The following is a 20,260-nucleotide window of genomic DNA, read 5'->3' on the forward strand; positions in this document are numbered from 1 at the left end:
TCAAAAGCATTTGAAGCCAGGGCAGATTGAGAGAACAATGATTAGTATTAAGGCTACAATGATGCCAAAAACTATTAGTTTCACCTTCATATTCTGAATCCACATTTTCCTCTTCATTTTCGTTCCTTGTTTCTTGAAATCTTGTGCCTATAACATCACAATATGTTAAACAATCAATCTCTAGTTTTATATTCTTTGATTTCAAATCGTTGAAATTAACATGTTGTTTTAGACAAACCTGATTGCGAAGATTGTCAGTTTTATCAACTAGTAGTTCAATCTTCTCTCCGCGATCAAGGACCTGCATAGAACATATTTTCAAATGATTTGATTTACTTGAATCCACGAGTTAGCTAACTATACTTAATAACGGGATCGGAGAGTGTGGAGTACACGCCCACAAGAGTTGGCTACTAATTGTCGTGTAAATGGCGGGGGTCAAGGGGGCCGCACCTCTTTGCGGGGTACAAGGGGCAGCGCCCCTGGCCGGGGTCCCGCGGGGCAGCGCCCCGAAACCTCAACCGAAATTACACTATACGTTATGTTGGAAAAGTGTGTTCAACGGGTTTACAGTCAAGTGTTATACCTTTTGGTATAACCGATTTTCCCTCCCAAATGAAAGGTTACACCCTTTTAAATTACAACTACAAATTTAACAGTTTTCTTATATGGCTTTTTTTTTTTTTTTTGGTATTCTGTATTCATATACAACAACAGAAAAAACACATTCTCTCTGATAATTTGATTAGGGATTTTATTTCCAAAAAACACTAATTGGGTTATTATCTTGTCCCCGTAAAGATTTCGTGAAACTAAAACAATCATTGGGTCGAAATACTTTATAAATAAAGTAAACACATGATTCAAAAAATCCGGACATTCAAATTATACCATGTTTATAACATAATGGTGATACGATAATAAAAGTATCATGAATTACATATTGTGAAATGAACAAGTTCATTAGACACAACGAAAATCCCAATAGTTTGATATGCATCGTAAATGTTGGACCTTAGTTCCATACATTACATTTTGGTTATCGTCCTATACTTTAAATGGTTCCTATCTTCCGCTTGACGTGTAGATTATTTGCCCTCTTCCTTCGTATTTGTCTTTTATGTATGCTTGTGGTGTTTCGTGTTAATTTGTTTTCGCTTTTGTGTTTATGTAGTGAGCTTTCTTTAGGTCATGTTAGTTAAGCTCGGCAGTTTGTCGTTTTGAATGTTTTAAAGGGCTTTCATCTTTTAGATGAATTCCTTTTTGGTTATGAAGGTTATCGTTTTTTCGAAAAAAGAAAAGAATTTACATTGTGGTTCACGTTCACTTAACCTACTAAATAAATAGTTCAAAGTTTATGCTCAAAAGTCATTTAAATTACCTTCTCAATGTTCTCCATCATAACTCCCTTGACTTCAGAAACTTGAGCCTTAACCTTAGCTATTTTGCTGATCTCTTCAGGATGCGAGACACAGTAGCGCATCTGATCTTTCATTTTGGATCTAATAATCACAAGTTTAGCACCTCATACAAATAATATGTATCAAATGTTTATGCATATAGTAGACATACCCAAATTCTTTGTTCAGACTTTTTGAAGTAGCAGTTTTGCCTTTCCCTGTGCCATATTTGTTATAAAACTCGTCCTTAACACGCTCCAAAAAGGCAATCGGAAGTTCTCTTCCCGCAGATTCAACCGCAACAACGCAATATGCTACCACAATTAATTGAAGTCAGGTTAAACTATGTTTGATATAAGGAAATTAAACATATAATGAATCATTTAATATTGTATATGACCAATTTAAGACCATTATGCATGCTCTTCTTTCGAATCCATATTGTAGTTATTATTAATATAATCCAATAAAAGGTACCAAACATGTTTTGCGATTATTATGGCTTACAAAAAATAGAATTAATGAAGGTAATCCTCAAATTAACAACATTAGTTTCCCGATTAGTAGATCATCATTGTACATTGATCATGAATATACAACCACATTCTCATTATGAAAATATTTTCACCAAATCTAAACATGTAAAAGTTCCAAACATTGTGATTGTTTCAACATGAATACGTTATGATCACCAATCATCATAAAACAAAGCCAGACAATGAAAACAACACATAACAATGATGAAATCAACCAAACATTCGGAAAAAAAACAATCATAGAACTCACTGTATCCTTGCTCAATGAGGTAATTAAAGGTGTGTCCATCACAATTATACGTGAACCGATTATTGTTTGTGGGAAGTTTTTGAAGACATTGGGCGGCGACGCTTTGAAAGTTTCCTGTAAACTCTGTATACTCAGCAAGAATAACATTGCCCCTAGCAACAAAACTGTAGATCAAAGAACCTTGTGAAGGCATTTTTTTCCTTCTCGAAAATTAAAATTTAATCAGCGATTCGTTTCAGGGAGAGTGATTCTGAAAACGATAAATTGAAATGAGAATGATTTGTGTGGAAGAACAGAGAAAAAGGCATGAAACATGTTGAGAGTGAGAGATTATGTAGGGAAATGTTTCTATTTGAATCCTCATGTCATTTGGTCATTTTCTTCCTAATATAATTGATCTTATATAACAAGTATTCACAACAAATTTTTGGTATGTATATAGTAAGTAGATTTTTTTGTAAGTAACAAGTTGTTCCTTTTTAAACCATTAAATAAATAAGTTTCATATACATACTAGATACATTTAGGGTGTTCATTATTCGGTTTCAAACTGTTTAATCTGTTAATCGAACAGAAGGGAAATTAAAACAAAAAATGTTTCGGTTCATTCCAGAAATCCGATTTCGGTTTCGATTCGGTTACATATAGGATCTACCCAAAAGAATATCAACCAAATAGTCTGCAAAACAGTGCCAAATAAAATGATAATGTGAATGTATATTACAAACCCATACTAGCAACAAACTTACATCGTCAAATCATTTGCAAAACGGACTATTTAGGCCGAAGCTCGATACCCTCGAGACTAAGACCACGTTTCCAGTCTCCGTGCTTATAAAACGCCATCTTGACATCACCTTCATCACCATCGTTACAGTAGAATTCACCCAATTCTATCTCCATCCATCCATCCTTTCTCATTGTATGAGTCGCAGCCCCAGGTTCTCGTTCTGGCACCCTCGGTTCTTGAAAATAAACAGTAGAGGTCTCGTTTTTTATCCCACTGAAAGTTATCAACGCTTTTGCAGGCACAGAGAGTCCCCTTGAGCCCTGAGTTATTCGATATACAAGATATGCCACATATGTACTATTTTGTGAAAGTACCATTGTTTATTATACCTTGGATATCAAGCCAGTATACTTTTTTAAGTATGCCTACTTCCGCAAACCTGCACACACACACACACACATATAAATATTTTCACTTAAAAAATAAAATAAAATAAATAAATGAAGCGAAAGAATGAGAGACCTTGATCCCGGTACATGTCCCCATTCCCAGTAGTCATGTTTCCAAGCAATCGATAGGTCCCTTGCCCCCAACATATAACACTTTTTTCCAGTCTCCTTATCTAGTTTGATGGCCTGCTTATTTATGCAATCTATATACAAGATCAGTAAATATGTAACAATTTTCTAACTCATTAATGTGTCTAAGCTGAACATGTTTTAACATTATGATTTCAGACTATTAGCTTTCAATCATCGTTAGTGTACTTTGTTTTCAAATCTCACTTTGTTAGTATGTCAAAATGTCATAGCCTATGGTGCACGGTAGATACTAATTCTTGGTCTGATTCTACATCAACAAAAACAAAAAATGCAGCAAAATTTGCTCTGGTGACTTTCAGTTCTATGGTTATCACTGTTATATATAAGTTGCTACCCACCCCACACTTGAGTCACATTTTCTGTTACTCTGCTAGTGTTTGTGTTTTAGTGTGTTTTCAGTTACTGCTGATTACAATCTGTGCTTCAGGGCAGCATTTTATATATATTTGTATATGAAGTTAAATCATATCATATTAATCTTTAGAAAAGGGAAAAAAAGAAAAACCCTATAACCGAAACCAATCTTCAAGTAATCAGTAAAATGATGTGTTGGGAAATTACAGCCTCACTAATTCTCAACAAACGCCCAATGAAAAACAGTAAAGAAATAAGAACAATACACAACACAAGATTTAACGTGGAAACTCCAAAACAGGAGAAAAACCACCGGCCCCCAAAGAGAAAAATACACTATATCACAAATTGTTACAATGATATAGACGACTCTCTTAAGCCAACTACACTCTCCAAAATATTTAACTAATACAACTTTCAAACAAGGGTAAGAAAGAAAGAAATAATATAATACTTAAAGTGTATTGATTGGTGCACATTGGAATGAAGACTTAGCCCTCCTTTTATAACCAAGTCACCTACCTCAAACTTTCTCCTCCCACCTATGTGGGATAACATCCTTCACAAAGTAACCATATCAATTTTTCTATCAAAAAATAAAATCAACAAATCTCCACCTTTTTGATAGAAAAAGATAACCATACTTTAACATTATAAGGATGACCGATATAGATGCTTCCTCGACGACAACTTCAAGATCCTCATCTTCATGCCGATGACATTATCTCCCAAGAGACAAAACTTGCATCTTTACCGAACATTGTCAAGACCCGACAATCATTGTCATCACAGACAATCATAACTCTTAACAAGAATTATCATACTCCACCATTAAGAGTATAGCATTTAGAATATCACATTCCAAGCATTTCACCTCGGCACATGTTGTTGAACAACCAGCTGAAACTTTATGGTGCAACTTCCCTGTTTGGCTTTCCCGAAAGTCCCATCAGCTACAACATCAGTTTCCACCACACAACCTGCATCAACGCCAAACCAATGCCCATGTGTAATTGTAGAACCGCTAACGAACATCCCTTTCCTTGGTGGCGCGGACACACCATGAGGATGACGTGACTTCAGAGGAATTCGTCACTCTCCGTAACAACGGAGACAATGTTAGCGTCTTTGGAGCCATTTGCCGGATTAGCTCCACCGGGACAATTAACCCTTACATGTCCAGTCTTCCCGCACTTCCAGCATGTCAGATTCTTTCTACAGTACCGTACTTTCTGATGACGAGACCCCGTTACCTTCTAGTCTTTTCTCCTCAGATAGGAGCTTGCTAGTAACGTCTTCAAACTTCAGAGTTTCTTTCCCATACATCAAAATAGGTTTCATGTGCTCATAGGATGATGACAAAGATAATATTAGCCTCAAAGCTTTATCTTCATCTTCCATTTTAACTCCAATAGCCTCTAGTTTCAAAACAATACCGTTAAGAATACTTAGATGATCTGAAATCTTTGAACCCCCATCCATACGCAGAGTATGAAATTGTTCTTTAAGATACAACCGATTTGAGATGCCCTTGCCCTGGTACAACTGCTCTAGTTTAACCTAAAGCTCCTTTGCCGTTGATAACCCGTGCACATTTGCAAGCACGTTCTTTGCAAGACACAAACGAATCGCACTTACTGCCCTCAAATCTATATCATCCCATTCTTCTTCATCGAACTTACTGCTAGAATCACTGCCGGGAACAAAGGTGGGTTTACCTTTCAATGCCTTGTGTAACCCGGACTGAATCAACACATCCTTGACTTGAACCTGCCATAAGCCAAAATTGATAATCCCATCAAATTTCTCTACATCAAACCTCATTGGACTAAACTTCGACATCGTATCCGTATCCTATAAACAACACTTTCTCTGATTTTGCTCACGTTTCGAATAGCCAAAAGATGTAGCAGATAGCCAGTGTAGTGACCCGAACTTTTTCATATTTATATATATTAAATGAAATTGTTATTTACATGATTAAGTGTTTCCAACATGTTAAGCAATCAAAATTGTTAAGACTTGATTAATTGAAATAGGTTTCATATAGACAATTGACCACCCAAGTTGACCGGTGATTCACGAACGTTAAAACTTGTAAAAACTATATGATGTCATATATATGGATATATATATATATAGCTAACATGGTATTATGATAAGTAAACATATCATTAAGTATATTAACAATGAACTACATATGTAAAAACAAGACTACTAACTTAAGGATTTCGAAACGAGGCATATATGTAACGATTATCGTTGTAACGACATTTAATTGTATATATATATCATATTAAGATATATTAATACATCATAATATCATGATAATGTAATAATTTAACATCTCTTTATATATAATAAACAATGGGTTAACAACATTTAACAAGATCGTTAACCTAAAGGTTTCAAAACAACACTTACATGTAACGACTAACGATGACTTAACGACTCAGTTAAAATGTATATACATGTAGTGTTTTAATATGTATTCATACACTTTTGAAAGACTTCAAGAAACTTATCAAAGTACTTATACTCAACAAAAATGCTTACAATTACATCCTCATTCATTTTCATCAACAATTCTACTCGTATGCACTCGTATTCGTACTCATACAATACCCAGCTTCTAAATGTATTTACTATTGGTATATACACTCCAATGATCAGCTATTAGCATCCCTTGTGAGTCACCTAACACATTTGGGAACCATCATTTGGAAACTAGCATGAAATATCTCATAAAATTACAAAAATATTAGTAATCATTCATGGCTTATTTACAAGTAAACAAAATTACACATCCTTTATATCTAATCCATATACCAACGACCAAAAACACCTACAAACACTTTCATTCTTCAATTTTCTTCATCTAATTGATCTATCTCAAGTTCTATCTTCAAGTTCTAAGTGTTCTTCATAAATTCTATAAGTTCTAGTTTCATAAAATCAAGAATACTTTCAAGTTTGCTAGCTTACTTCCAATCTTGTAAAGTGATCATCCAACCTCAAGAAATCTTTCTTATTTACAGTAAGATATCTTTCTAATACAAGGTAATACTCATATTTAAACTTTGATTCAATTTCTATAACTATAACAATCTTATTTCGAGTGGAAATCTTACTTGAACTTGTTTTCGTGTCATGATTCTGTTTCAAGAACTTTCAAGCCATCCAAGGATCCTTTGAAGCTAGATCTATTTTTCTCATTTTCAGTAGGTTTACCTACTAAAATTAAGGTAGTAATGATGTTCATAACATCATTCGATTCATACATATAAAACTATCTTATTCGAAGATTTAAACCTGTAATCACTAGAACATAGTTTAGTTAATTCTAAACTTGTTCGAAAATAAAGTTAATCCTTCTAACTTGACTTTTAAAATCAACTAAACACATGTTCTATATCTATATGATATGCAAACTTAATGATTTAAAACCTGGAAACATGAAAAACACCGTAAAACCGGATATACGCCGTCGTAGTAACACCGCAGGCTGTTTTGGGTTAGTTAATTAAAAACTATGATAAACTTTGATTTAAAAGTTGTTCTTCTGGGAAAATTATTTTTCTTATGAACATGAAACTATATCCAAAAATCATGGTTAAACTCAAAGTGGAAGTATGTTTTCCAAAATGGTCATCTAGACGCCGTTCTTTCGACTGAAATGACTACCTTTACAAAAATGACTTGTAACCTGTATTTCTGACTATAAACTTATACTTTTTCTGTTTAGATTCATAAATTTATGTTCAATATGAAACCATAGCAACTTGAAACACTCAAAGCGGATTTAAAACGAAGAAGTTATGGGTAAAACAAGATTGGATAATTTTTCTTATTGTAGCTACGTGAAAATTGGTAACAAATCTATATTAATCATATCCTAGCTAACTCATATTGTATTATACATGTATTCTAATATATTATATAATCTTGGGATACCATAGACACGAATACAATGTTTTGACATATCATATCGATCCATCTATATATATATTTCGGAACAACCATAGACACTCTATATGCAGTAATGTTGGAGTTAGCTATACAGGGTTGAGGTTGATTCCAAAATATTATATATACTTTGAGTTGTGATCTAGCCTGAGGCTTGTATACACGAGGTCGTGGATTGATTCAAGATAATATATATTGCTTTATTTTCTGTACATCTAACTGTGGACAACTAGTTGTAGGTTACTAACGAGGACGACTGACTTAATAAACTTAAAATAGCAAAACTTATTATAAATGTTGTAAATATATTTTGAACATACTTTGATATATATGTACATATTTGTTATAGGTTCGTGAATCGACCAGTGGCCAAGTCTTACTTCCCGACGAAGTAAAAATCTGTGAAAGTGAGTTATAGTCCCACTTTTAAAATCTAATATTTTGGGATGAGAATACATGCAGTTTTATAAATGTTTTACAAAATAGACACAAGTAAATGAAACTACATTCTATGGCTGGATTATTAAACCGAATATGCCCCTTTTTAGTATGGTAATCTAAGAATTAGGGAACAGACACCCTAATTGACGCGAATCCTAAAGATAGATCTATTGGGCCCAACGAGCCCCATCCAAAGTACCGGATGCTTTAGTACTTCGAATTCATCATGTCCGAAGGGAGTCCCGGAATGATAGGGGATATTCTATATGCATCTTGTTAAGGTCGGTTACCAGGTGTTCACCATATGAATGATTTTTATCTCTATGTATGGGATGTATATTGAAATATGAAATCTTGTGGTCTATTATTAGGCTTTGATAAATATAGGTTAAACCTATAACTCACCAACATTTTTGTTGACGTTTAAAGCATGTTTATTCTCAGGTGATTATTAAGAGCTTCTGCTATTGCATGCTATTATATGGACAAGATTTGGTGTCAGCATGCTTGTATAATATTGTTTAAAACTGCATTCGAGATTTATTTTGTTGTAACATATTAATATTTGTAAACTAATATGTATTGGTAGTGTGTAAGTGTGATATTTGTTAGATTATCATTTTTGGATAATCTAAGTGGTGTCTTGTTAACCTTGTCGATAAAATAAAGGTTATGGTTTGTTTTAAAAACGAATGCAGTCTTTGAAAAACGTCTCATATAGAGGTCAAAACCTCGCAACGAAATCAATTAATATGGAACGTTTATAATCAATATGAACGGGACATTTCAGTTGGTATCCGAGCGTTGGTCTTAGAGAACCAGAATTTTTGCATTAGTGTGTCTTACTGAGTTTGTTAGGATGCATTAGTGAGTCTGGACTTCGACCGTGTATTTCTTCAAAAAAAAAAAAAAAAAAAAAACGATTGCTTAATTTTTTTGTTGGAAACTATATATTATTAACATGTAAATATTATGTGATATATTAATCTCTTAACGTGTTTGATATTGTGTGATAGATGTCTACCTCTAGTACAAATCCCATCGACTCATCTAATAATAATGAAGAGTCGAATATACTTTGGGAAGATTCACAAATTCCCAAAGAGGAACCGGAAGAAGAGGAACCGGAAGAGGAGGAACCGGAAGAGGAGGAACCAGAAGAAGAGGAACCGGAAGAGGAGGAACCGAAAGAGGAAGAACCAGAAAAAGAAGAGGTTCCGGAGGAAGAAATATTGATACCTACAGTAATTTGGTTAAATAAAAGAAAATCCTTAACCAACGGACCAAAGTCAATAATGGTCAATGGTGTTTCCACCGAGGAAGCAAAATATTGGGAAGATTACCAATTTTCCGATGAATCGGATCCCGATGAGGATTCCGATGATGTTATAGAAATTACCTTTAATAAAGCAAAAGAAAATAATAAGGGAAAAGGTATAAAAATAGAGAAACCTGATTCCAACCCCGATGAACTTTATATGTATCGACAACGTCCGTATTTCCTAAAATGTAATAATAATCCGAGAACCTCTAAACCACCAGGTTTTTCTAAACCATTGTGAAAAACGACAGCTCGTATTAGGGGAGCATCATATATCCCTAGGAAATTAGCAAAACGAACCAAGTCCGAAGAAGAAGAAACGAGTGAGTCTGATTAAAGAGTTGTAATCATGTTGTGTAATATATGTAATATAGTGTGCTTGTGTTTTTTTTTTTTTTGATAAATGTAAAATTGCATGTATTGTTTGTTAATTATCTTTTATGAATCTAACCCTCGTCTATTTTTACAGTATAAAAACACAAAATGGACGTTAAGGGTAAAAACCGAATATTTTAGAAGACCTACCAGAGGATATGATTGATGAAATCTTGTCTAGAGTCGGTCAGAATTCATCAGCACAATTAGTTATGGCGAAATTAACTTGTCAAATATTTGAAAGACTTTCCAGAAATGTCTTAGTTTATAAAAGGCTTTCCTTTGATAGGTGGGGTATATCACATTGGGGAGACCGTAAGTTACGCCGTGTTTTCTTTAAAGCATTAAATGCGGGGAACTCAAATGCAATTTTTCGCTACGGGTTAAGAACCTATTTTGACTCAACATATCCCAACATAGGATTTTGTGAATTAGAAAGAGCTTCTAACATGCAACTTAAAGAAGCAAGTTATGCTTACGGGTTAGTGATGTTCGCTTCTCACCAAAGTGACAAAAAGAACATCGGATTACAACTATTAAATGAAACATTCCCACAAGTGACGGACTCAGTAGTTGGGGTAAGAAACAAGGTTTTTAGATTGCTATGAGGCTGTTGGGCATTACGAAACCCTCATCCTTTTGACAACATTACAACATGCTGCCTAGCCAATGGTCATAACGGTTACTTTCCACAAGATCAAGAATGGGAAGTCGTTCTAGTAAAACCAGAATGCATGACCTGTTTCTGGAGTTATGAATTACGTGTCTTCATTTCCTTTGCTAAACAACTTGCGTATTAATTAGAATTACCTTTATAGCTGCCGTGTAGCAAGTTATTATGTGCTATATTTCATCCTATATGTATAATAGTGGTATTGTATGTTTGTAAAATATTGTATAAAAGTTTGAACGCGAAATATTATTGTAATAAGTTTTTCATATAGAATCGTAGTAGTTGAATTGTATAATAGCTACTAAGTATGAACTTAACGGGTAGGTACTGTGATGACCCGAAAATTTCCAATCAAATTCAAACTTAAATCTTTACATAATTAATATTTTCCGACATGGTAAGCAAAATCTATTATATTGAGTCTCAAAACTTTTGGAACTTTATTTATGTAATCAGGTACCCTTTGACTATGCTCGACGATTCACGAACAATTGCTTGTAAATAAATATGTATATATATATATGCATAAATAAATAAAAATATAATAATTTAAAATAATAGTATACAATCTAGTTGCTGGAACTAATTAAGTAAAATAAAATACAAGATAATAATGTTGTTATTAAAATAAATCTAAATATATATGTATATATGATTTCCATCCATAATTATGGATTGTATGTACATTGAAATATATTAAATTGTATAAAATATCTGTATGTGTTATTATATAATATATAAAATATATTTAGTAAATGTTACATAAGTAATAATATGTAAGATTAGAATATTAGATGAAATTACAAGTTAAAAATTGTAATTGTTATGTTAATATTATCATTACTTCATTATTATTAAAATAAATCTTAATATTAATATATATATATCAGTATTATTGCTATAAATAATATTGGAGTTATATATTTCATAATAATTATTATCATTATCATCAGTAGTAATATTAATATTATACTTGTATTGCTACTAGTTAAAAACTTTAAGGATATTATTATGATACTTATTAAAAGATTAATCATAATCTATAAATATAAATATATAAATATATAAATATAAGAGAAATACAAATAAAGATAAATACAGATATATAAATACTGTTATATATTCAAATATACATAAAAACATAAACAAATACTAAATTCAGTTATATATATATATTGATATCACTCTTATTACTAGTATTATTTTAATTATTAGTAGTAATCCTATTATTATTTATTACTAAATGTGTTATTATTTACTGTAATAATATTACTAAATATATGTAACCTATCTATAATTACTGATATATTAGGAATCCAAATCAGATATAAACAAGCTGGTTAACAAAGTCCATAATTCGTACGTTTCTGTTAAATTTCCTTGTCGGCCTTTATTTATTTATTTATTTTTTTGGTTTCTTCTTCTTGTCTTAGCAAATGAATGCCGATACCCTTCTCTTTAGAAAACCAACGAGCTATCTTATATTTTTTGGGATTGAACCATTCAATTATTCATAACCGATATTGAAGCGACCCGTCCTAATCCATCCGGACGAAGTCCATATCGATTATAAACGATTCACAACAGTTGAATACATCGCGAGGTACTTGACCTCTATATGATACATTTTACAAACATTGCATTCATTTTTAAAAAGAAAATCTTTCATTACAACGAAAGTTGACGACATGCATACCATTTCATAATATATCCAACTATAATTGACTTAATAATAATCTTGATGAACTCGACAACTCGAATGCAACGTCTTTTGAAATATGCCATGAATGACTCCAAGTAATGTCCTTAAAATGAGCAAGTGCACAACGGAAGATTTATTGCATACCTGAGAATAAACATGCTTTCAAGTGTCAACCAAAAGGTTGGTGAGTTCATTAGTTTAACATAAATAATCATTTCATAATTTTAATAGACCACAAGATTTCATAATTCCATTTCTCATAACATACGTCCCATGCATAGAGACAAAAATATCATTCATATGGATTGAACACCTGGTAACCGACATTCACAATATGCATATAAGAATATCCCCATCATTCCGGGATCCTCCTTCGGACATGATATTAATTTCGAAGTACTAAAGCATCCGGTACTTTGGATGGGGCTTGTTGGGCCCGATAGATCTATCTTTAGAGTTCGCGTCAATTAGGGTGTCTGTTCCCTAATTCTTAGATTACCAGACTTAATAAAAAGGGGCATATTCGGTTTAATAATCCAGCCATAGAATGTAGTTTTAAGTACTTGTGTCTATTTCGTCAAACATTTATAAAAGCAGCGCATGTATTCTTAGTCCCAAAAATATATATTGCAAAAGCATTTAAAAAGGGAGCAAATGAAACTCACCTAATGTATTTTGTAGTAAAAATACATATGACTATATTGAACAACTGAATAATGCATGGTTGGCCTCGGATTCACGAACCTATATCATTTGTATATATATATTAATAGCTATATGCGTAAATCTTTTCTTCCTTAGATGAGATGCAGTAGGTTCATCCTCTCGTTTGAGGTGTTTTCAAGAATCATGAAAGGTTTGAACGTAGATTGTAATCGTCAAGATACAAATGAGGTTTAAGATAAATCAAGTGGCAAACTTGAAAAATTATTTAGTTTCATATGTTATAATCAATATTTTAATTCATTTTTAATTGTCCAATCTTGATAGTCCACAGTCGATAGTCCACAGTTAACAGTCCAATAATTCATATATAGTTTAATTTATAATATTCGAATTAATTAATATGTATCGTGACCCGTGTACATGTCTCAGACTCGATCACAACTCAAATTATATATATTATTGTAGAATCAACCTCAACCCTGTATAGAGAACTCGATCATTACTGCATATAGAGTGTCTATGGTTATTCCAAATAATATATATAAATGCGTCGATATGATATGTCAAAACCTTGTATACGTGTCCCGATATTTATAGTGCGTAAAATAAATACAGAAATTAAATGACGATAAATAAAATTGCGAGAATGTAAATTGCGATAAATAAAATGTAATCAGTTAGCTAGGAACAGTTAGCTAGGAACAATTATCTAGGAACAGTTAGCGTGGATTCTTAACAAAATTTCTCATAGTTAATTTGTTTGTTTCTAACAAATTTTTATTTTGTCAAATGTTTTCTTCATTATGCCACTTGTTGGATTCTGATAGGTCAAAATCCAAATATGAAATTGAATGAAAATGGTTATTCTGCGGTGAACGGATACGTATATCTGTGGATGTAAGTAGAATAGTAAATGACTGTTGAATCAGATTCGAAGTACGTACAATGTAACATATTAATGTGAAATCTAAATATTCCTCGGGTATTACCTACCCATTAAAATATTTTCACCATTAACGGTTTGTACAAAAGAATTTTTAATTACAATCTTTATGAAAACATATATACATATATATTTTCTTCAGATGTAATCATGGATTTAATGAGTTAATGTGATATTAATCTCATTTGATTTATTGTTAGAACAAGAATATATAATCTCTAAAACATTGAAGATTACATAATCGTCATGTCGAACGAAGATAAATGATGTAGAACGATTCGTAGAACGATTATTATGCTCGAGGTACAGAATGAGATGTTGAGGTGTGTGATGTTGAAACTTGGGTTGTTGGTGGTACTGGTGTTGCCGGTGCTGTTGTTGAAGCTGGTAGGTTTTGCACCACGTTTTCCAAATTAATTACTCGAGCGCGAAGTTCGTTGACTTCTTCGATTACTCCGGGATGATTTTCGGTAAGAACGAGCGAATGAATAAGGTTTAGAATCTGAGATAGTATGTAATTATGACGAGATATTCGAAAAATGAGGGTGAAAATGGTGTTTCGGGCTAGTTCACCGATAAGTGTTTCAGGTTCTTCGTCAAAACGTGAATTTGGTTGATGGAAATGATAGCCTTCTTTTCGTATCCATTGATTTAGTAGGCTACGAACACATCAGATGTATTGGGCATGGCTGATTGGTTGCTCCATTCCGGTTACACTGCTTTCGGAGCTTAGGTGAATTTCCATGTCGGAATAGTTGTCGGAATAACTATCGGAATAACTATCAAAATCTAAGGGACTCGAACTGGTTAAGGGATTCATCTCGTAAGATCAGATGAAGGATTTTCGATAAGAAATAGATTATAGGATGTAGATTAGTACCCTGCAATACATAATTTACATATGCATATATAATACTAAAATCCCATAAGTTACGGAGGAATCTACGGAAGTTGTCAAGCAAAGTCTACAGTAACATATACGCTAAGATATGAATTTATCTATACACTGTCTATGCAATAGAGGCAGTAAGACATGTCTAGACTAATAATGATAAGCAGGTAATTTCCTAAGGATGATAAGCACGTAATTTTCGACACGAAATGATAAGCAAAACTTTTGACATGCAGACACGGTCGAAGTCCAGACTCACTAATGCATCCTAACGACTTATCAGTTAGACACACTAATGCAGACCTGGTTCGCTAAGACCACCGCTCTGATACCAACTGAAGCGACCCGTCCTAATCCATCCGAACTAAGTCCATATCGATTATAAATGATTCACAACAGTTGATTACATCGCGAGGTACTTGACCTCTATATGATACATTTTACAAACATTGCATTCATTTTTGAAAAGAAAATCTTTCATTACAATGAAAGTTGACGACATGCATACCATTTCATAATATATCCAACTATAATTGACTTAATAATAATCTTGATGAACTCGACGACTCGAATGCAACGTCTTTTGAAATATGCCATGAATGACTCCAAGTAATGTCCTTAAAATGAGTAAGTGCACAACGGAAGATTTATTGCATACCTGAGAATAAACATGCTTTCAAGTGTCAACCAAAAGGTTGGTGAGTTCATTAGTTTAACATAAATAATCATTTCATAATTTTAATAGACCACAAGATTTCATAATTCCATTTCTCATAACATACGTCCCATGCATAGAGACAAAAATATCATTCATATGGATTGAACACCTGGTAACCGACATTCACAAAATATCCCCATCATTCCGGGATCCTCCTTCAGACATGATATTAATTTCGAAGTACTAAAGCATCCGGTACTTTGGATGGGGCTTGTTGGGACCGATAGATCTATCTTTAGAGTTCGCGTCAATTAGGGTGTCTGTTCCCTAATTCTTAGATTACCAGATTTAATAAAAAGGGGCATATTCCGTTTAATAATCCATCCATAGAATGTAGTTTTAAGTACTTGTGTCTATTTCGTCAAACATTTATAAAAGCAGCGCATGTATTCTCAGTCCCAAAAATATATATTGCAAAAGCATTTAAAAAGGGAGCAAATGAAACTCACCTAATGTATTTTGTAGTAAAAATACATATGACTATATTGAACAACTGAACAATGCAGGGTTGGCCTCGGATTCACGAACCTATATCATTTGTATATATATATTAATAGCTATAATCGTAATCGAACAATTTAATATATTATAACTTTATATATCATTTATTTAAGTTGTATATATATTTGGAAATGATTATTGTTTATATAGTTTCATGTATATACATATGTATATGTAAATATATATATTTAAAATACTTAATTTGTTATATACCAATAATTATATATAGGCTGTTAATTTGTTTAAAACATACTTATATCCTTAATAATATTCTTAAAACTTTTTATTTTCATAAACGTAATTATTTTCAATAATAATATTATAGGTGATACTACCAATAATAATAATGATGATAGTTTTAGTAATAAATCTCATAATAGTGATAATATCAGTAGATTTTAATAATTTTAATAATTTAATAATAATGATAATGAAACTTATACTTTTTGATAATAATACTAACATAATGGTTTTAATCATGATGGTAATACTAATATCAATCTTAATGATAATACTAATAATGGTAACAATACTGAATAATAATAACTATAAAGATAATAATGTTACGGGTAATGATAGTTATGAATTGTCTTTAATGCTTACATAAATATAACTAATAATACTTATAAATACAACTATGATAATAGTAATAATAACAATAGTTATAATGATAATGATATAATGATAATAATTATAATAATAATAATAATCATAATAGCACTTAGTAGTAATAATAATAATAATAACACTTAATAATCATAATACTAACAATAACAATAAAACTATTACTTAATAATAACAACGATATTAATAATAATGAATTTTATAAATAAAAACTACCTTAGAAGTCTTAAAAAAATAGTTGCACCAAGTGAGGATCAAACCCGAGACCCCTCGAATACCCGCTATCATCCTTAACCAATCGTCTGTTCCTATTTTTCTGACTATTACTCCAACCCAATTTCTTATAACCCGTATTACTTGTTTCTCCTTTATCTTCTTCTTCAAATTGGAAATCGACCAGAGACATCTCACGACACTTCTAATAATTTGTTTTAGCATTGATACAGAAACTACTTATATTGGCGTTTGATTTTTATTAGGAACCGTATGATTTAAAAAAAATAACAGACAAGAACACTCGCTATTGAACTCGAATTCAACTTTGGATTTTTAGAACGTTTCAGATGAAAATTATAACATGAATTAAGTTGAAAATCACTCCTAGAAACTTTACAAATAGTCAATTTAACTTAAAACATCGAAACTAGTTTGAATTCTTTCATGAACAGACCGTTTGACTTTTTAAGAAATTATGTTTGACTTTAAAATTCGTGATGGATAATAAGAATAGGAAAATAATCCTTTGCAGAAAGTTTAAATAGATGAATCCTAACAAAACTATATTCTTACTTTTTTAAATGGAATTCGAAGTCAAAGTTTTGGAAAAATACAATAAAACAGGGGTACCGGCTTATCTTTAAGAATTTCGTTCAATTTTTTTACTGCAGGCAAGGGATGTATTGGTTCTAATTGAGAGTGATGATGGAAATGTTGGAAATATGTTCTCGGGTTGGTTACGGTTCAACCGTGATTTGACCGTGGTACATATATTCTGAAGGTATGCCCATGACATTAAATAATATAAAGTCCATTTATCCTATTCGGTCACACACAAAGGCCAATCATAAATTGTTTGATATGCCCTCTAAGCGGGAATTAATTTATTAATTCATTAGTTAATGGTTTAATAAATTAAACAAGTTTTGAGATTAGTTAATTAACTAGTAATTAACTAAATGTGTAGGTTATATCTAGTTTATATGTATATATATATATTGTGTATATGTACGTACATACATGCAAGCTAGAATGTGTGTAAATTAAATTTACACTCTATCTCACATGAAAAGACAAGCATGCTTGCTTTTGTTTAAATTAATACATAACTTGAACATGAGTATGGAAATAATAAAAAGCATGCTTGACTCTTATTTTAACCCATGCAATCTCAATTCTTGAACCCCACTCACTTCACTTTTCTTTTATTTTTGGCCGATACCTTTTATTGTTTGAGAGAGATTTTGAGATAATACTTTCAACAAAATAAACTCTTTTGGTTTATGCGAGTATTGTTTTACTCTCTGCCATAAAAGGAAGGACTCTTATTATATCATTACAAAAGGGTTATTCAAGATTTGATAAAAGAAGAGAAAAGGTTTTGGTGAATTAGAAGGTGTATATCAAAGCAAGGTTGGAACTTTAGGTGTTTACCGTTAGAGGAGCTCTATTTTGGGTTCTTTACATCCGTCTTCAAGAAAGATTTACAAAGGTTGTAATCTAATCTTTATCTTGTTCCATTTATATTTTGTTTGCTAAAAGTTTTGTACATGGGTCCTTGGAAGAGTATGATTTTTGTAAAAATTTTAAAATGCTTCCGCTCGCTATGTTTTGGTATCATACTCCAACAAGTGGTATCAGAGCCATCTTGTACAAATTTTAGCAAACCTTTCTTATGATAATCGTTTTGATGAATGTGTATGCATGATACTTGGAGATGATTATGCATAACGAACATGCAAAACTATTATCATGATTTGTGTTTTTATGTTTCCTAAATAATATTTGAATCTTGGTTTTGGCAAAATGTTAAATGGTTAATCTCATTTTAAAAGTTTTTTTCAGTTTGAACAGTCTGTCTTTCTTGGACTGTTTCGAGACTTTAAACCCCATATTTTCGTATGAGGCCAATTGCATTTGAAAGATAACTGAAAGAACTTAAATTTGAAAAAAAAATTCATCGAAAACGGATTAGAAATGAGTAAGATATGACCATTTAAAGTTGATGTATGAATCTGCCAAAATTAATTCCGAAAATTAAAAAATGTAACTTGCATGTTGATTATTAAAGATTCAATGTTTAGGAAAATAAAGTACATGAATTCTTTTCATGTTTTACATGAAATGAGAAAATTAAAATTGTTAATTTTAGACTTTATGCTTGGTTAAAGTGAATAAATCTCCAACATGTTTTGATTCACTTAATATGTTTGTTTGGATGGTTTTGGCATGAAAACCATACTTACAAAATATAAAGTGGGTTTACATGCATGCATAAGTTATGTAAACAAGGATTGATTATTTTGTGCGCCATTAAGTGTTGTTTAAATCAATCCTTATCGAAACATGTTTCATGAAAATGGATATTTGGCACTCCATTTGTTTTGTATGTGATTGTTGTATGAAATCGGTAGTATTTGCCTCAATAAGACCCTTGTGTTGATGTTTGGTTGTATGATTTGATTTATTATTTATTCGGGATGAATGTAATAATTTATTAAATGACTTGCAAGTCATGTTTATTATTTATTCGGGATGAATGTAATAATTTATTAAACGACTTGCATGTCGTCTTTCTATTGTATTTGTAATAGTATAGAAAATAGAATAGTTTTTTTTTGTAAGATAATGCAACCAAGAATGGAATCAAGAAGACGATCTTCACAAGGTGGCCCATCCGAGCATATAATGGAGATGGCGGTTTTAGTGGGAGCCAATTCTCACACAAGGTTATGTCCCTAGTTGACCATGTTTTTTCGTGTGTTGGCTCACCGGAAAAACGCATAGGATTTGAGGCATACTACCGATAATTGCGTGTCATGATTATTATTGTGTTCTTATTTGTCTATGCCATGCTAGCTAGAAAATTAGTATAGAAACAAAAGACAATAATCACTTAAAATGGTTTGGTTAAAATTAATTTAACAAACGCAACACGCAATACATAATTAGCAAATGTTTTAAAATGGTATAAACTACTTTTGCTAAAGGAAAACAAAAACCCGTTTTAAATGTAAACTTTATGCTATCCATGAGTAGTACACACATCCGAACCTTCTACTTGTTAGAGTTTGCGATACCCGAGAGTCTTGGGCCGGACTTTAATTGGGTGTTGGGAAGGGTGAGGTGAATTTCGCGATACCCGAGAGTCTTGGGCCGGATTTCACGTGTATATATCATGGACGGTTTACAATCTGAAGTCGTGGTTCGCGGCAAACCCGCCACGAGGAAGGATTAGCATCGAAGGGATTAAACATGCCAAGTGAAATAATTGATTATCACTAAAATCCCGCAGAACCTAAGAATTTCATAATGGATGAAATTGGTAATATAGTTACCTACCTATATAG

The 20,260-nt window shown here is 32.1% G+C and overlaps 1 protein-coding gene and 1 pseudogene across 1 annotated transcript; both read right to left on the minus strand.

Annotated features, from left to right (window-relative positions):
* On the minus strand, positions 1 to 2,379 carry LOC139897544 (putative vesicle-associated membrane protein 726). Its single transcript, XM_071880244.1, has 5 exons — positions 2,187 to 2,379; positions 1,573 to 1,714; positions 1,382 to 1,502; positions 239 to 301; positions 1 to 147 (listed from the first exon to the last, which is right to left on the minus strand). Exons 1-5 carry the CDS (start codon positions 2,377 to 2,379, stop codon positions 1 to 3), a joined length of 666 nt encoding a protein of 221 aa, XP_071736345.1.
* Positions 2,380 to 2,827: 448 nt separating this feature from the next.
* LOC139901173 (putative F-box protein PP2-B12) lies at positions 2,828 to 17,100 on the minus strand (annotated as a pseudogene).
* Between the last annotated feature and the right edge of the window lie 3,160 nt (positions 17,101 to 20,260).

The sequence above is a fragment of the Rutidosis leptorrhynchoides genome, chromosome 3 (genome assembly GCF_046630445.1).
Source record: "Rutidosis leptorrhynchoides isolate AG116_Rl617_1_P2 chromosome 3, CSIRO_AGI_Rlap_v1, whole genome shotgun sequence".
Classification (NCBI taxonomy): Eukaryota; Viridiplantae; Streptophyta; class Magnoliopsida; order Asterales; family Asteraceae; genus Rutidosis; species Rutidosis leptorrhynchoides.